This window comes from Delphinapterus leucas, chromosome 16 (assembly GCF_059928025.1).
Source record: "Delphinapterus leucas isolate spDelLeu-1000000601 "Yukka" chromosome 16, BTC_Dleu_Yukka2, whole genome shotgun sequence".
Classification (NCBI taxonomy): domain Eukaryota; kingdom Metazoa; phylum Chordata; class Mammalia; order Artiodactyla; family Monodontidae; genus Delphinapterus; species Delphinapterus leucas.
Genome location: NC_143144.1, coordinates 39627111 through 39642010, shown reverse-complemented (window position 1 = coordinate 39642010; position 14900 = coordinate 39627111). Strand labels below are relative to the sequence as shown.

Below are 14900 nucleotides of genomic sequence, written 5' to 3'. Positions count from 1 at the left end.
AAGTTAAATAAGCTGAATTATCACTAAAAATCATAACCAACTCAAAGGACAGGTTAAATTAATTATAAGAACAAAAAGCTTCAAGTGCTGGGCAGTAATTAGCAGCTTTAAAACCAAACAAGTTTTCTTTTTCCAACTTAATATATATATATTATGTATGTGTATGTGCGTGTTTGAACATACAGTTATACATGACATAAGAATATCATCAAATAATGAAATCATGTCTCTCTGATAAGATTATATTTTTAAGAAGCAAAAATTTGCTTTGCTATTTAATACTTTCTACTTTATTTCTCACAAATGAACCAGATTTGTTTTTCTGTATTTCTTCACTTAGTATGTATCTAAGACAATCTTTGATATGATGATGAAACATTTTCACTGTGTACACAAAAACATTAATTTCCAATTCCACAATAATTGTTATAAAAAGTCTGAATCAGTTAACAGTAATTATGGAACCTAATTTTGGCACACCACCAGCATTGACAAGTATATACTTTAGAAATTTATAGTTAATTTCTTATTTCAACTCTCACCCAAATGTTTCACATGCAAAGCCCTGGCCTATTGTCTTCCCACAACTGCTCTCTGAGTCCCACCCTCATTCTCCCCACCAACCTAGCCTTGCACTGCCTCCACAGAAGGATGGTGTGGGCCCTCATGTTCCCTAAATGATCCTGCAAGATTTAGCTTCCTGGTGCTGTCTGTGTCTGTAACTAAAGGCAAAATGCCAAGAAAAGGATTCATTCAAAGCCTTGTCTCTAAAGCCAAGTATTTCTTTCAGCTCACCCTGAAAACTCAGAGATTTACAACTTGATCCTTCATGTATTTTTCCCTGAACAGGTTACATGCCCAGATCTTTGGATATAATCTGTTGGAGAAAGGATCTGGGGCAAATGCATCATTATTACCCTCGTGCCCAGTACAAGCCCTGGCTGAGGATAATGGAGCGGAACAGGGTGGGTGAATGGATGAATTAATTGCAGCCCAAAAAAGTTGACCTAGCAGAAAAAACAAAAATCCAAGGTGGAATTCTTGACTGGGGGAAGGAAAAAGGGAAGAAGGGGGGAGGAGAGAGAGAGAGAGGAAGAGAAGAAGAAGAAAAAGAGAAAGGGAAGGACAGGGGACACAAGTAATAAAAAGATGGGTAGGAAAAAGTGAGACAGATGAGAGAAAAATACAGAAGAGGCAAGGAGACAAAAGACAGAGGCAGAGGGCAGGGACAGGAGTAGCACGGGAGAAAAAAAAAAGGAGCGATGGAGAAAGCTGGTGACAGAGGAAAGAGAAGAACCGGGCCGTCAAGGGCAGGACTGAGAACCTGCCCTGGGGAAAAGCCAGTAGAAATGAGATGACTCCCAACCCCCACGCCCACTCTCGGGTCCGTCCCGGGGGGCAGGACAGCGCGTCTCACCTCGGCTCTCGCGTGGCGCTGGGCGCTGGGGACGCGCTGGCAGCCCCGGCCGCCTCCAGGTCGGAGCAGTGACACGCGAGTCGGAACTTGGCGCGCGAGCCCTGGGGGGCCGGCCTGACCCCGCCTTCCCGGGCTGCCCCCGCCTCTGGGGCGGGGCCTCGGGCACCGCCCCGTTCCTAGGGGTCCGCGGGCCTTGGGGGAGGGGCCTGTGAGTTGGCTGAACCCGCAGAAAGGGGCGCCTAGGAGACCCGCTTCCCGGGCACCGCCCGCAGCAGATCTGGACGCCGGAGTGCACGCCGGCTCCACACCCACTCGGCTGGGCCCGGCCCTCCCGCGAGTCCAGCTCCGCAAACCCCGGCCCGCCGTCCCTGCTGGTTCAGGCCTTGCCCCGCGCCTCCCAGGTGCGGGACTGAGGAGGGTGTCCTGGCGCGGACCTGCCTTTGGAGGTGGCCCTCGGGCCACGGCGGAGGCTGCACTTGCCGCTGCTCACTCGCCCTGTGCGCCGCGACTTCTACCCTCTTGGGTCTCGGGGACCCGGGCAACAGCCTGGTTGTCAGTGCAGGTGTTCCGTGTCCTGCGACTGCGGATCCTCCGTGCTGCCCAGAGACCCCATCAGCGCGTTGGACTCTCCTTCCGCCTCCAGGCTGAGCGGCCACGCAAGCTCCATCTTTGTGGCGCACTGAGAAACTTCCAGACTTCACTGGAGCTGATCCTCGGCCTCTCGGCCTCTCAGCCTTTCCTGAGCCTCCTCAGTTCTGAAATGGCAGCATTGTGCCAGATAATGGTGAGTTCTGTGACTTCACAGAATGCAAAGGTGTCAGGGAACTTAACTACCCATGGAGGGTGGGACAGGTCAGGGCCTAAAGCGTGGGGACAGGAGGGAATGCCTTCTAAGTGACTACATTCATGCCAGGTCTTGGACTACCTAGGACATTTCCCTGTAGTGAGGGTGAGAGGAGATAGGAGTGGGGTCTCAGGTGACCAGAATTGTTGCAGTGGCAGCCAGGTGTATGAGTCACATTGTTTGAGCCCAGAAGAGGGGCAGAGCAGGCTAGATAGGGGAAGAGAGAATCCTTGAGGGACTGAGAGGGAGCCCTGAGTCCCCGCTCCTTCCTTCCTTCCTTCAGTCACTCAGTAACTGTTCTGGATGCCCCTGAGAGGAGAGAGTGTGGAGACATAAGGAGACAAAGCTCTGTGCTTTTCCCAAAGGATTGGGAGCATATATCACACAGACAAGATTGTAAAGGAACAAAATTATGATGAGTCTGAGGTGGGCAAAGTGAGATTCAGAACAGACAGTAAAGATCTGAGTAACGGTCCCCAAAACAAAAATTTTCTTCTGTGAAGAGAACCCATTAATGAATATGGACGTGAGAGATCAAATCCCAAATGTGCAGCTCACTCAGCCTTAGTGAAATTATAGAATGTTTAGAACAAACCTTGAAAATAATCTGTCCACTTAGAATCCTGTATCTAACTGAACTGTTATTCAAGAGTGAACACAAAACAGAGATATTTTCGGAGGTACAAAGCCTAAGTTGAACACCCTCACAACCTTGGTGAAGGAACCACTAAAGAATGTATTTCAGAAGCAAGGAAACTGAACCCAGATGAAAGGAGAGAGAGTCAAGAAACCATGACTGGAAGTCCAAGATCAAGGTGTCAGCAGGGTTGGTTTCTGATGAGACCTCTTTTCCTGGATTTCAGGTGGCCGCCTTCCTTCTGTGTCCCCCACTGCCTTTTCACTGTGACTGTGTGAAGGACAGCGCTGGTGTCTCTTCCTTTTCTTATGAGGACACTAGACCTATAGGATTAGGGCCTAACACTTATGACCTCACTTAACCTTAATCATCTCCTGAAAGGCCTGACGTCCAAGTGCAGTTACGTTAAGGATTAGGGCTCAATATATGAATTTGGGAGGAAGGACACAATTCAGTCCATGGCATTCAGTAAATATTAAATAAATTGTATCAGTAGTTTAAAGACTTTACACAAAGAAAACACCAGATATAGGAGATATCATACCAAATATTCAAGAAGCAGACTATTGTGATCACATTCAAAGTCTTCCCAAAGACAACATAAAACACTCCCAAGTGCATTTCAGGAGGCTAGTCTTACGTAATATCAAATCCAGATAAGAGCAGCACAAAAATAGAAAATTACAGGCCAACCTCTCTCCTGAGCATAGGCCAAAAAAATCTAAACTAATACTAAATTCAATCCAGCAGTGTTTAAAAAATATCATGGCCAATCTGGGTCTATTTACAATATGTTAATATTGTTTCAGATGCATTAATTTAATTAGCCATATTAATAGATTACTGGAGAAAAATATATACTTCTCACAAAATATACAGAAAATTTTAGATAAAATTCAGGACTTGTTCATGATATCTAGCACACCAAGAATATTAGTGAAATACCCTTATCTGATAAAGGATTTCTACCAAAAGCTTTCAATAAATATCATTCTTAATGGTGATGTGTTAGAGGCATTCTCTTTAAAATCAAGAATGCCTCCATCATAGCTCTACTCGTTGAAGAAGTAATCAAGACAGTGGTTGTTTTTTTTTATTTTTATACTGACCCAATGGATTTTGCAATTAAATTTTTAGAATGAGAGAGCTTAGCAAGTTGAGTGAATATATCAGCCAATAAATACATTTCTTCACAATACCAATAAACAGTTTAAAACTCTATTTCAAAATGCCATTTACACTAGCAGCAAAAATATAAGGTATTTAGAGAAGGCACTTACAAAAGAAGTGAAGATCTTCATAGGGAAATATAAATGAAAAGCATTGAAAAAGACCTAAATAAATGAAGACAATGCCATGTTCACTGATACGAGGAGTCCTGATTGCAGATTCAAATCCCTCCAAATGTATCTGTATATATGTTGATATCATAAACAAACATCAAGAGGGTTTTGGTGGAGTGGAGACTTGAAGAGTTGATTCTAAAATTTGTATGAACGAGCAAATGGCCAACAATTACCCTAAGAAAAGTTAGGTGGGTGATTTACCCTGTACTATCAAGGCTTGCTGTAGCACTCTGCGTATGTTAGGTTAGGTAACTGAACGCCGTGTGTATCAGGTTCTAGTGGGTTATCTTCTGTAACAAAACCCACCAAATCTAATCAGCTGAAAGCACAAACTTTATTTCCCACTCGTGTATCTCAGTGTCCCACATGTACATGTCCATCCCAGGTTCCCAAGAGGGAGCAGCACATCACAGTTACTCAGCCACCAGGGTGTTGGATTCACCTGAGTCACACCTGGATTCTTGAAGATTCTGTCCAGAAGTGGCACGTGTAACTTCTATTGACGTTTCCTTGGTGGAATCAAGTGCAAGCCTGCCATGAACGTGGCAGGGAAGCAGTCCTCCTCTGCAAGAGGAAGGGACAGTGAGGAGCAGTAATACAATCGTTCACAATACACAATAATTTAGACAGTGCGGTTTCGACACTTTCAGTATAAACCAATAGACGGATAAAGACAATGGAACAGAGAGCACAGACCCAGGCCCACAACTATATGGAATTTGAAACACATCAGAGGTGACATAGAAATCATGAAGGAAAACATGGAATAGACAACAAATGATGCTGGGACAATTTACTCTAAATATGGGAAACATGAAATCAGATCCCTGGCAAGAATCAGACTTATAAATTAATTCCAGATGGATTCAAGACATCAGTGTGAACTCTTTAAAACTTTTAAGATAAAATCTTTAAATCTTTTAAAACTTTAAAACTTTTAAGTTTTAAATCTTTAAAACTTTTAAGATAAAATCTGTTTCAGCTTAACAGGGAAGGATTTCTTAAATAAGATACAAACAGTGCAAATCTTAACAGTTTCACTTAAAAGTGACAAATTCAACATTTGTCATTAAAATTAAGAACTTGTAAAATAATACATATATATACATAGAATATAAGAACATATATATATATATGTATTCAGGAATACATATATATATATGTATTCAGGAATACATATATGTAAATACATATATGTAAATATATGTATTCCTGAATCACTTTGCTGTACACCTGAAACTGACACAACACTGTAAATCAACTGTACTTCAATAGAAAATTAAGAACTTCTGTTTTATTAAAAGGCATTAAATAGAGTGAAAAAAGAGCCACACACTGAAGAAAATCTTTGCAACAATTGATAAAAGATTAATATCCTAAATATACAAGGACTGCTAAGGAATCAATATGAAAGAAAAACAACTGAATTGGAGAATGGATACAGGCAGAAACAGGCATTTCACAAAGGAGGGAAAATGAATGACCTGAAATCTGTTGAATAGAAGACCAATCCCATCAGTAATGAGGGAAATGCAAATTAAGACCAAAACAGATGTTGAATCAATAGAAAAATATACAAAAATATGACAATAGCAAGTGTCATGAAGGATGTGAAGCAAGGAAAACCTAACAGCCTCTAGGGAGAAGTATACCAGATTTCATCAATTCCAAATATCATTTATTTAAGATATTCCATTATTTAAAATATCACTCAAACAACAAGGACTACAAAACTCACCAACACAGTGCATTTTACCATTTGTAATTTTTGTATTTTCATTATACATATTGAAAGATCTATTTTAGACTTATTACAAATGACCTTTAGCATATATCACTCTTCTTTTGTGCATACAAAAGAAAACAAAATAATTTGGTTAAAGTATTTCTAAAAGTTTTTACATTCACAGCCTGAGTTTTTGAAACACTTTTGACTTAAAGTTGTTAATGCCCAATGTGGATCCATGGAGAAGAGAGAGGCCATCCCCGCTCAGCCCTTTCTGATTTCTAGTCACAGAATTTGTGGGCATAATATAAAAGTCCTTGTTCTATGTCACTCAGTTTGTGGTGGTTTGTTAAACAGCAGTAGGTAACTGGCATGCCCTTCATTCACAAGGGACTTTGACATCCTTGCAGGACCTTCTTCCCCTTCTAGATCCTTCCATCCACTGGGTCACACGAATGACCACTGCAACACTCTACACTCCCAGTTCCTGGACCTCCTCCCCCACAGTGATGTCCTCATCTAAGCCACCTCAGCTGCCCTGTTTCAGCTGACAAAAAGGCAGGATTTCTCCAGGATTTTAATGGCCACCTGAGAGGGTCTGGGATGAGGAACAAACGGAGGCCTCATCTTACTGCCCCTCCAAAGAGCCCCTGACTCCCCCCTGGGATTGTCAACAGGCAGGACACTGAGCAGATCTGCATGTCACAAAGTCACCATGCCAACCTTCCTGTCCATCATAAGGGACATCACAGGGAATTCTGCCTCCTTGGGGCTGGGGGCAGGCCGAGCAGGTAGTGGGCCATCCCCCAAGGCCAGCCATCTTTGCCTCTTCCGCCCTCAGGGCAGGTACAAGGGGAGGCTCACAGTGCCCCATCCTTAGAGGGCTGGAGGGGTGGAGGCTGCAGCCTGAGGTGGCCTGGAGTAGCCAGGGTCCAACGGGACTGTAGGTACAGCCAGGTAAATGGAGAGTGGCGGGCCCTGGATGCCCAGCCCTGGGCTCTTCCTGTTGCTGTTGCTGCCCCCTCCACTGCTGAGTGGAAGGAGCTTCCAGCATAGCATCCCGAACTGGAGAAATTTACACCACCTTGACCTTGGCTGGAGAACCATTCACCGCTACCTCAGCCCAGACTGGAGAAGCTTCCACAGGGGCACCAGTCATCACAGGAGCAAAGCAAACAAGTTGCATGACTGTGATGGTGTCTTCGATCTCTACTTCATCTTGGATGCGTGAGTGGCCTCCCCATCTGGCCCCCGAGCTTCTCAAGGCACCACTGTCACCAAGGTTATTGATGGCAAGAAGTGGTCCAGGGGGATCCCAGGCTCTGAGAGAGGGGAGGCAAGGACAGTCTTGGTCAGACCCAAGGAACAGACCTCTGTGGCCTCCTTGTTCCTGGACAGAAAGAAAGCCCCAGGGATTTATTTCCTGGGGCTCTTACTTCTGGAAAGGAAAAAGGTTACCATAAGGTTTCTCAATGGTTCTCAGTCTCTCCGTCAACTTGGCCTGGATCTGTGACCTGCACACCCCTTAAACAGCTGGAGGGGCAGGCAATTGCTAGGAGCTGCCTTCTCAGCAGTTGTGAGAAGCTCACAGTGCATTTGGGTTTCTTTTCTTTTCTTTCTTTCTATTTTTTTTTTTTTTTTACCCAAATAACCTCTGTTTTTACTGGGCCTCAGAGAGATTGGTATATCATCTGTTAGGCATTCTCACAGTGTCACTGCTTAGAAAGTCCTTTGCTTTGCTGCTTTCTTTGACAACTTGGAGACCCACGTTACAACTTGTGTGCACTTTCAGAACAGTTTGGTCTGTGTGAGTGTGGCCCTGGGAAACCTGTGCTGTGCATTAACTACCTTCTGGCCCTCAAAGAAGGAAAAGGAGGGGTGAATCCTCAGGCTGGAGAGATTGCCTTGGTTCCATTTTCAACTCCTCTGTGGGGCTGAGGATAAAGTTTACTTATTTAGTAGTAACAGTGGCATGACTCTTAATATCATTGACATATTTTATGGTTTCCAAAGTCCATCACTGCACATCTGTTATCCTCAAAACAATCCTGGGAAGTAAAGTGGGAAGGTATATGCATATGCAATCTCCTGGAAAGGGGAACAGACTCCTAGAGGTTGGATGAGGTATGACAGAAGCTGGTGGGGGTGACAGGACTGAATCCTGCTGGATTCTGCAAGTGGGAGGAGGAGCTGAGGGTGTCCAGGGAAGGGACCTACACACCCATTTCCCAGCCCCAGGCCATCAGAGAAGAGTAGGCCTACAGCACGGCCATAGTGGGCCAGGCTAGGCTTATCTGAAGCCACAGCAAATTCCTCAGTTCCATAGAAATAACATTGTCGCTCTGGGAACTGTGCTCATTCAGTCTGGTTATAGAAAGCCTTGCTGTCTTCGAAACCATCTTGATGAGAATATTTGGAGGTTGAGGACAAATTCCCTCCTGATGTCCCCTGCTACTCTTGGGGAGGGGGGAATAATGACCACTGAGGAGGCAGCCCCAGCTTTGCAGTCAGGCAGACTCCACTCATCAGTCATGCGGCCTAGGGCAAGTCGCCTCACCTCTCTCTGCCTCAGTGTCCCCATCTGTACAATGGGGACTTCATACCCACCTCACCAGGTTGTGATGAGGATGAAGGGGAGCTTATATGGTTTGCCCAGCATGTGTCAGATACAGTCGTGGAGGATGAGCATAAAATAAACTTCCAGGGAAGGCAGAGTCACACACCCTGGGAACTCCCCAGCACTGCAGGGGCCCCTGATCCAGCCCTGACTGCTTGGCTCACTCTCTCTACATGTGCCCTTTGTGGGGAGGTGGGGTGTGGGTCAGACATCTCTGCTGGTGGCACTCCCAAGGTTCTCTGGATCTTTCATCCATTGGTGAGCAGTCTTATCCATTCTCTCATTCCCTTGTTCATCCACTCACTGAAATAATTACTGGAAAACTTCTATATGCCAGTCACTGTTTGGGGCAGTGGGGATAAGGCAGCAAACAAAACTTGAAAAAGTCCTTGTTCTCTTGGAGCTTTCATTGTAGGAGACAAGAAATAAATCAAAGAGGAACTAGGGTATTAGATGGGGATAAATCAGGACCAGGGGGAGATCAGGACAGGAGGATGAGAAGTGCTGAGGGAGGATCAGAAGTGCTGAAGAGGTGCTCAGGAAAGGCTATGCTGACAGACTGGGGCAGTGTCGGGGAGGCTCTGGTGATTTTCGAGCAGAGGAGGTGTGTGATTGGATCATGTTTGAAAGGGTCACAGTTGAAGGGTGCAAGAATAGAGCCTTCCGGGAGACCAGTGAGGGGCCTCGTGCAGGGATCCAGGGAGGATATGATGGTGGTGTGGACCAGTAGGTATGGGTGGCAATGATAAGTGGACAGATTCTGGAGCTATTTTGAAATTAGAGGCCACAGGAATCCAGAGAGTGTGGATGGGGGGAAAGCCAGGTGTGTCCCTAGATTGGGAATAGGGGGTAGGGGATTAAAGCAGTTTCATCACCATGTCTTCATCATTATGTGAATAAGTATTATTATCCCTGTTTTATAGATGAGGCAAGGAGGCAGCTCAAGGCCTGGGGATGACCCACCAAAGCCTCCGTATAGAATACACGGATCCAGAATTTGAACTCTGGAATCTTAGTCTTTGTTTTCAACAGTTTGATTATAGTGTGCCTTGATGTGGATCTTTTTATTTTATTGCATTTGGAGTTAGTTGAGATTCTTGGAATTGTACGATCATGTCTTTCATCTAATTTTGGACATTTTTGGATGTTATTTTTTCAAATAATGTTTCTGCTTCTTTTTCTTATTTGCTTCAAGAATTCATACAATATGTTTGTTGGTCTGCTTAAGCGTGTCCTACAGGTCCCTTAGACTCTGACCACTTTTATTCATTCTTTTTTCTTTATGCTCCCAACACTAAACAGTAGCAATTGTCCTATCCTCCACTTTGCTGATTCCTTGCTCTACCTAGTAAAATTTGTTATTGAACCACCCTAATGAATTTTTCAATTTATTATTACACTTTCTGCTCCAAAATTTCTGCTTGGTTTTTTAATAATTTATGTTCTTGGTGATATTTATTTTGCTCATATATCATTATCCTGGTTTCCTCTATTTCTTTGTCTTTATTTTCCTACTTCTGAGCATATTTAAGATGCTTTTAAGTGTTTGTCTAGTAAGTCTGACGCCTTGGCTTCTTCAGGAATGGTTTCTGTAATTTTATTTAGTTCCTTTGATTGAACAATGATCCTGTTTCTTTGTATGTTTCACGTTTTTTTGTTGAAAATTAGGATTTTTATTACTATAATGTAGTATCTCTAGAAAGCAGAATTCACCACAGCTTACTGGGTTGTATTTGCTTTTATCTGTTTATATATAGACTTGTGTAGTAGTCTGTTTATTCTGAAACTTTTCCAAACTACTTTTGCAAAGAATATTCCTTGTTGTGTGTGATCACTGGAGTTTCTGTTCCACTAACTCTTATTCACTGAATGTATTGACAGAGATTTCCCAAATGCCAGGATCTGAAGCAAACATAAAACCATTACAAAATTGTAAAAAGACCTGGGGTGGCAGGGAGAGGCCACCTCTTCCATTCTTTGCAGAATGTTTCTTTGCTGGGACATTCCTTTAGCGCTTAGCTAGACTACCACTGAGCCTAGGGATCAGCCTAAGGTGAAACTTAAGGTCTTCTCAAGACTTTCCTGAACTTTCTCCTGGCCTGAGCATATGTGTCTGTTTTTAAATTCACCTATGCCCACAGCTGACTTTAAACATCCTAATTGACTCCAGCCAGGTAAGGAGAGTTTTACACAATAATTTGTAAGTAAGGTCGACACTGCTCCCTCTAGATCAAGGACAACCTGGGACTGGGCCAGTGATCAAGACCAAAACTGCCACCATGCCAGAGAAGGTGTGGGAGAAATGTGCAACAAAACTCCTGTCATTTTGAAAGTAGCTATTTCTTGATTGCACATTTGCTTTATTGTTGTAATCCTTTTTTGTTTTCTAGGGCTCCTACAAAGTTAGTGCTGACAGTTTATGGTTGTTTGTTCAATGTCTCCACGGGGAAACGAGGGCTTAGATTTTCAGATGTGCCATTTTGGTGACATCATTCATGCTACAAGTTTTTGTTTGCAATTTTATTTTAACATTTAGGAGAAACTGAATGAACATAAATTTTAAATCAAACACTATTATTGTTCACAACAAAAATCTTGAGGCCCTTGACCCTTTCCTCCCCACTTTTGATCTCACTTCCCAGAGGCAGCCACTTAGAAATCTTCCAGATTTTTCTTCTGATAATATGACCATGTTTCCAATGCTGTGCTTGTATCGACTGCTATTTCCTGCTTTTTGAGGTTTATACATTCTCTATTGAGTTCTTATTAGGGGGAGAGGAAAATGTAGCTTTCTGATAGCTCAGCTCCCCTGCATGACACTGCCATAGCCACTTCTGATGTCCCAGCATAGTTATCTCACTAGGATGTTTTGGCCTCAAGCTTTAATATCAGAGATATCCTCAAATTGCTGGTGACCCTCGTCTCTCCATTGTCATTTAAGAGTGGGCACTAAATCATGATTGAAGCTCTGTGTGCCAGAAGCCCATGTAGTTGCTCTGTTCCAAACTGCCTCCTTCCTGGGGACCTGAGGGTCCCTGTAGTATTTTCCACTGCCATGAGCACTCGTGTTCTTCTGCGTTCTAGAATCGAGACCTTCATTCACAATAATCACACACTGAAACCTTTTCCAGAGGAGGTGGGTGGGTTGAAGACTTTTGTTTCCTATATGTCTCCTTTGGAAGATCCTCTTCAGTGGGGGAGAACACAGACGAGAGGAGTAATGAGAAGGAAAGTGGAATGTGGTATGAATAGTTAGGAAAGGAGTTGCCACGCACTTAAGTATAGGAGCTCCTAAGGAAAAGTCTGTATTGTTGTTGGGTTGACAGAGTCTTATGCTTTGCCACCCACAGTTGTCACACACAGCAGTGTCTCCCACATCTGCCAAGTTCAGGGGGTAAATCATGGGGTTTGCAGCTAGTTCTGCGTTCAGGTCCATGGAAATTTTGGCAAATTCCTTGACCTATGAGAGCCTCAGCTTTCTCATCTGTAAAATGGGAATAATGATATCACAGAACTGTTTTGGAATTGGAAATCATGCATGTAACATGTCTGGTATATACGTACTCCATGAATGATAACCATAGTATTGTTAGAATTATATATTCTTAGTGTACTCGCCATCTCTTGACAGTTCTAGATGCAGCCAAGAGGAAGCAGAAGGAATGGTAAGAGAAGGATGCTTTTGGGTATATGGGAATTACACATATAAATATGACATTCAGGATGTTTATGGGCATGGTGATCACTGGAGGTGAAAGGAAGCAGCTCCTGGTGGGTTCCTCAGACTTACAATCCATATCAAAGACATGAGCCAACATTCACTGGGGAAGAGCCCAAAACAGGGCACCAGCCTCAGTTTCATCCCTACCATCTGCAGAACCTTGAAAAAAACACTTAACCAGTGAGACCCACATTTGCCCTCCGTAACCTGCACTAGTGCACACCTGCAGAGGCGTGGGATTGCAAGGACCTTTGAGCCCTGGCCAGTAGGGCACATGGAAGTTCTTCCCACCTAGACAGAGGGGGCGTGAGGCTCCAACCCCCTTCAGCCTCCTCATTCTCCATTCAGGTACTAAAGTCAGAGCCAATGGCAGTGAGAAACTGAAAGTAGGGATAGGAAGGTCCCACACCTTTCCCTGCTGGTGGGGTATGATGACACCAAGACAGCAGTGTCCCAGGCCTGGTTCTGTTCCCCGCCATGAGTGTTCCCAGAAAAGGCCTTCAGTGTCCAGAGCGGCTCAGCTTTGCAGGCTGCTAAGAAAGTAGTGAAGTAAAGTAGTCTGAGTAGCACATCCCTCTCCTGCCTGAGGCCAGGGCTCTTGTTTTGGTGTCAAAGCTGGGGTACCAGGAGATCAAACATATCAGAATTGCTTAGGCTTCTCCAACCGCTGTCTCCTCCCTTATTCCTTGTGTATCAGCCGTCCTGGTTTGCCACCCAAAGTCCCTAATCCCCAAGCACACAAGTCAGTTTGGTCACCCTCCCCACCACTCACACTGGTGAAAGTTACCACCAGGGTGACCCACGGAGCTTGCTGCGGGAGTGTGGCAGCCTTCAGCTACATGCGGTAGGGAAGAGATGCTAAAGGGTCTGCTGGAAACGGGAGGCAGCAGCTCTGCCCACCAGGAGGAGGTGCCTCATCCCTCTTAATCAAGTCTTCTTTGTTTTCAGGTCGGACAGCGTAAGCAGATCCTGGGATGACATTTGCGATTTAGTAGAAAAACTGTTGAAGAGGTTTACAAAGTAAGGCTGGTGTTTTCCTCTGACAGGCAAAGTACACAGCTCTTTACAATCGGTGGGCATGGGAGTCCTTTGGATCAGGAGCAGAGAGCCCAGGGCAGTGTTCTGAAGCAGAAAGAATTGCCAATCACTGGTTTTATCAGGTGTCGACATCCTTCTTGGCTCCTGCCTGGGAATCAGGTTACAACGTGGGGGGCACAGTCTGCCCTTGAGGACCTCATAGATGAGGAAACGGGCAAATCGGTAACGCATAGCTAAATACTGGGCTAAAGGGTGCCAAGGACCAAAAGAAAAGAACAAAGGAGTTACTTGCAACTTTAAGGAAAAAGCAAGTATTCTTAGGGAAAAAAAAAAGAAACGCAAGCATGGCTTCCTAGAGACTGTGGAATTTTGAACTAAATCTTGAAGGATGAGGAAGGACAGGGTAACAGGAACCATCAAGGAGACTTCTTGTGCAGTGAGTGGCCTGTTTGGCTGGAAAGTGGGGTTACTTCAAGGGAGAGCTAGGAGATGAGGCTGAACAGGACAGCATGGGGCCAAGTCCATGGGGCTCATAATGCCAGGCCCTGGGGCTTATGATTTCCTGCTCTGAGCAATAGGGAGCTATAGATGATTCTAGGGCAGGGGTCTGACATGATCAAGGTTGTGCTCCAGGAGAAAAGTCTGATAATTATGGATTAAATGAGGTGGAACATGAATGAACCAGGAGAATTGGGGAACCCAGCAAGAAGCTACTGCAGCAATTTCACAAAAGATGCGAGTCAAGAGACCAGAAGACAGTGGGGGAAAGCGGGAAGGATGTATGTGAATGGCTGCTGAGAGGTAGAACAATTTCTCTGAGATAAGAGGCGGGCAGGGAAGACAGGAGAGGAGGGAAGTGTGGGAAGGTCCAGAGAATTTGACATTAGAAGAGAGGCCAGTGGAGAGGCCCTCATGCAGGAGTTTATAAGTGTCTGCCTTCTTGTGCGTGCAGGGAGCGTGTGCATATGCCTCTGTGTGTGTGAGAGAGAGAGAGGGACTTTGGGGGTGTTGGGAGTGTAGGGACGGAACATGAAGCCATCTCAGCACTCACTTCCAGCAAGATCACACATCTTATAGGCCTCCGAATCCTTCACAAAAGGAAAGAAACTTCCAGGATTTGAGAAATGCGCAACAAAGCAAAAGAGCTGGGGTGCAAGGAGGGAAATTGACATGCACCCCTCCCTGGCTGCTCATTGATGTTCATTCTGACCAGTGTGCATGGCTGCTTACAAGCTCATCCTTCCTCCCCAGCCCTAAACTGCGCATTTCCCTCATCACCTACTCATCATATGGCAACATTGTCCTGAAGCTCACCTCAGACAGGTAAGTGCCATTTTAAACCCCAAGGCAGGCCTGGTGGGCAGGGTAACAGAGAGACACGGGGAGCTGACAGTTCCCACTGGGAGTAGGCTGGGCCATCCTGGGCTCCCCTCAGTGTGCACTCTGACCCCCAGCCCCGGCTCCATGGCTCCCACTGACCCCTGGCTGCGCTGGCCCTGGCAGACCCTGTGCTGCTAGACCATCTCCGCCCCCTCTAGCCCTGCCCTCCAGCTG

General features: G+C 45.0%; 1 protein-coding gene across 1 annotated transcript in view; it reads left to right on the top strand.

The window, feature by feature from the left end:
• Positions 1–902: 902 nt before the first annotated feature.
• Positions 903–14900, top strand: part of LOC149747262 (uncharacterized) — an 80585-nt gene continuing 66587 nt past the window's right edge. The window contains exons 1-4 of the mRNA XM_089897348.1: positions 903–965; positions 1403–1476; positions 1647–1818; positions 2061–2201. Coding sequence (XP_089753474.1) covers positions 903–965; positions 1403–1476; positions 1647–1818; positions 2061–2201 — 450 coding nt within the window. The remainder of the gene's footprint in view (positions 966–1402; positions 1477–1646; positions 1819–2060; positions 2202–14900) is intronic.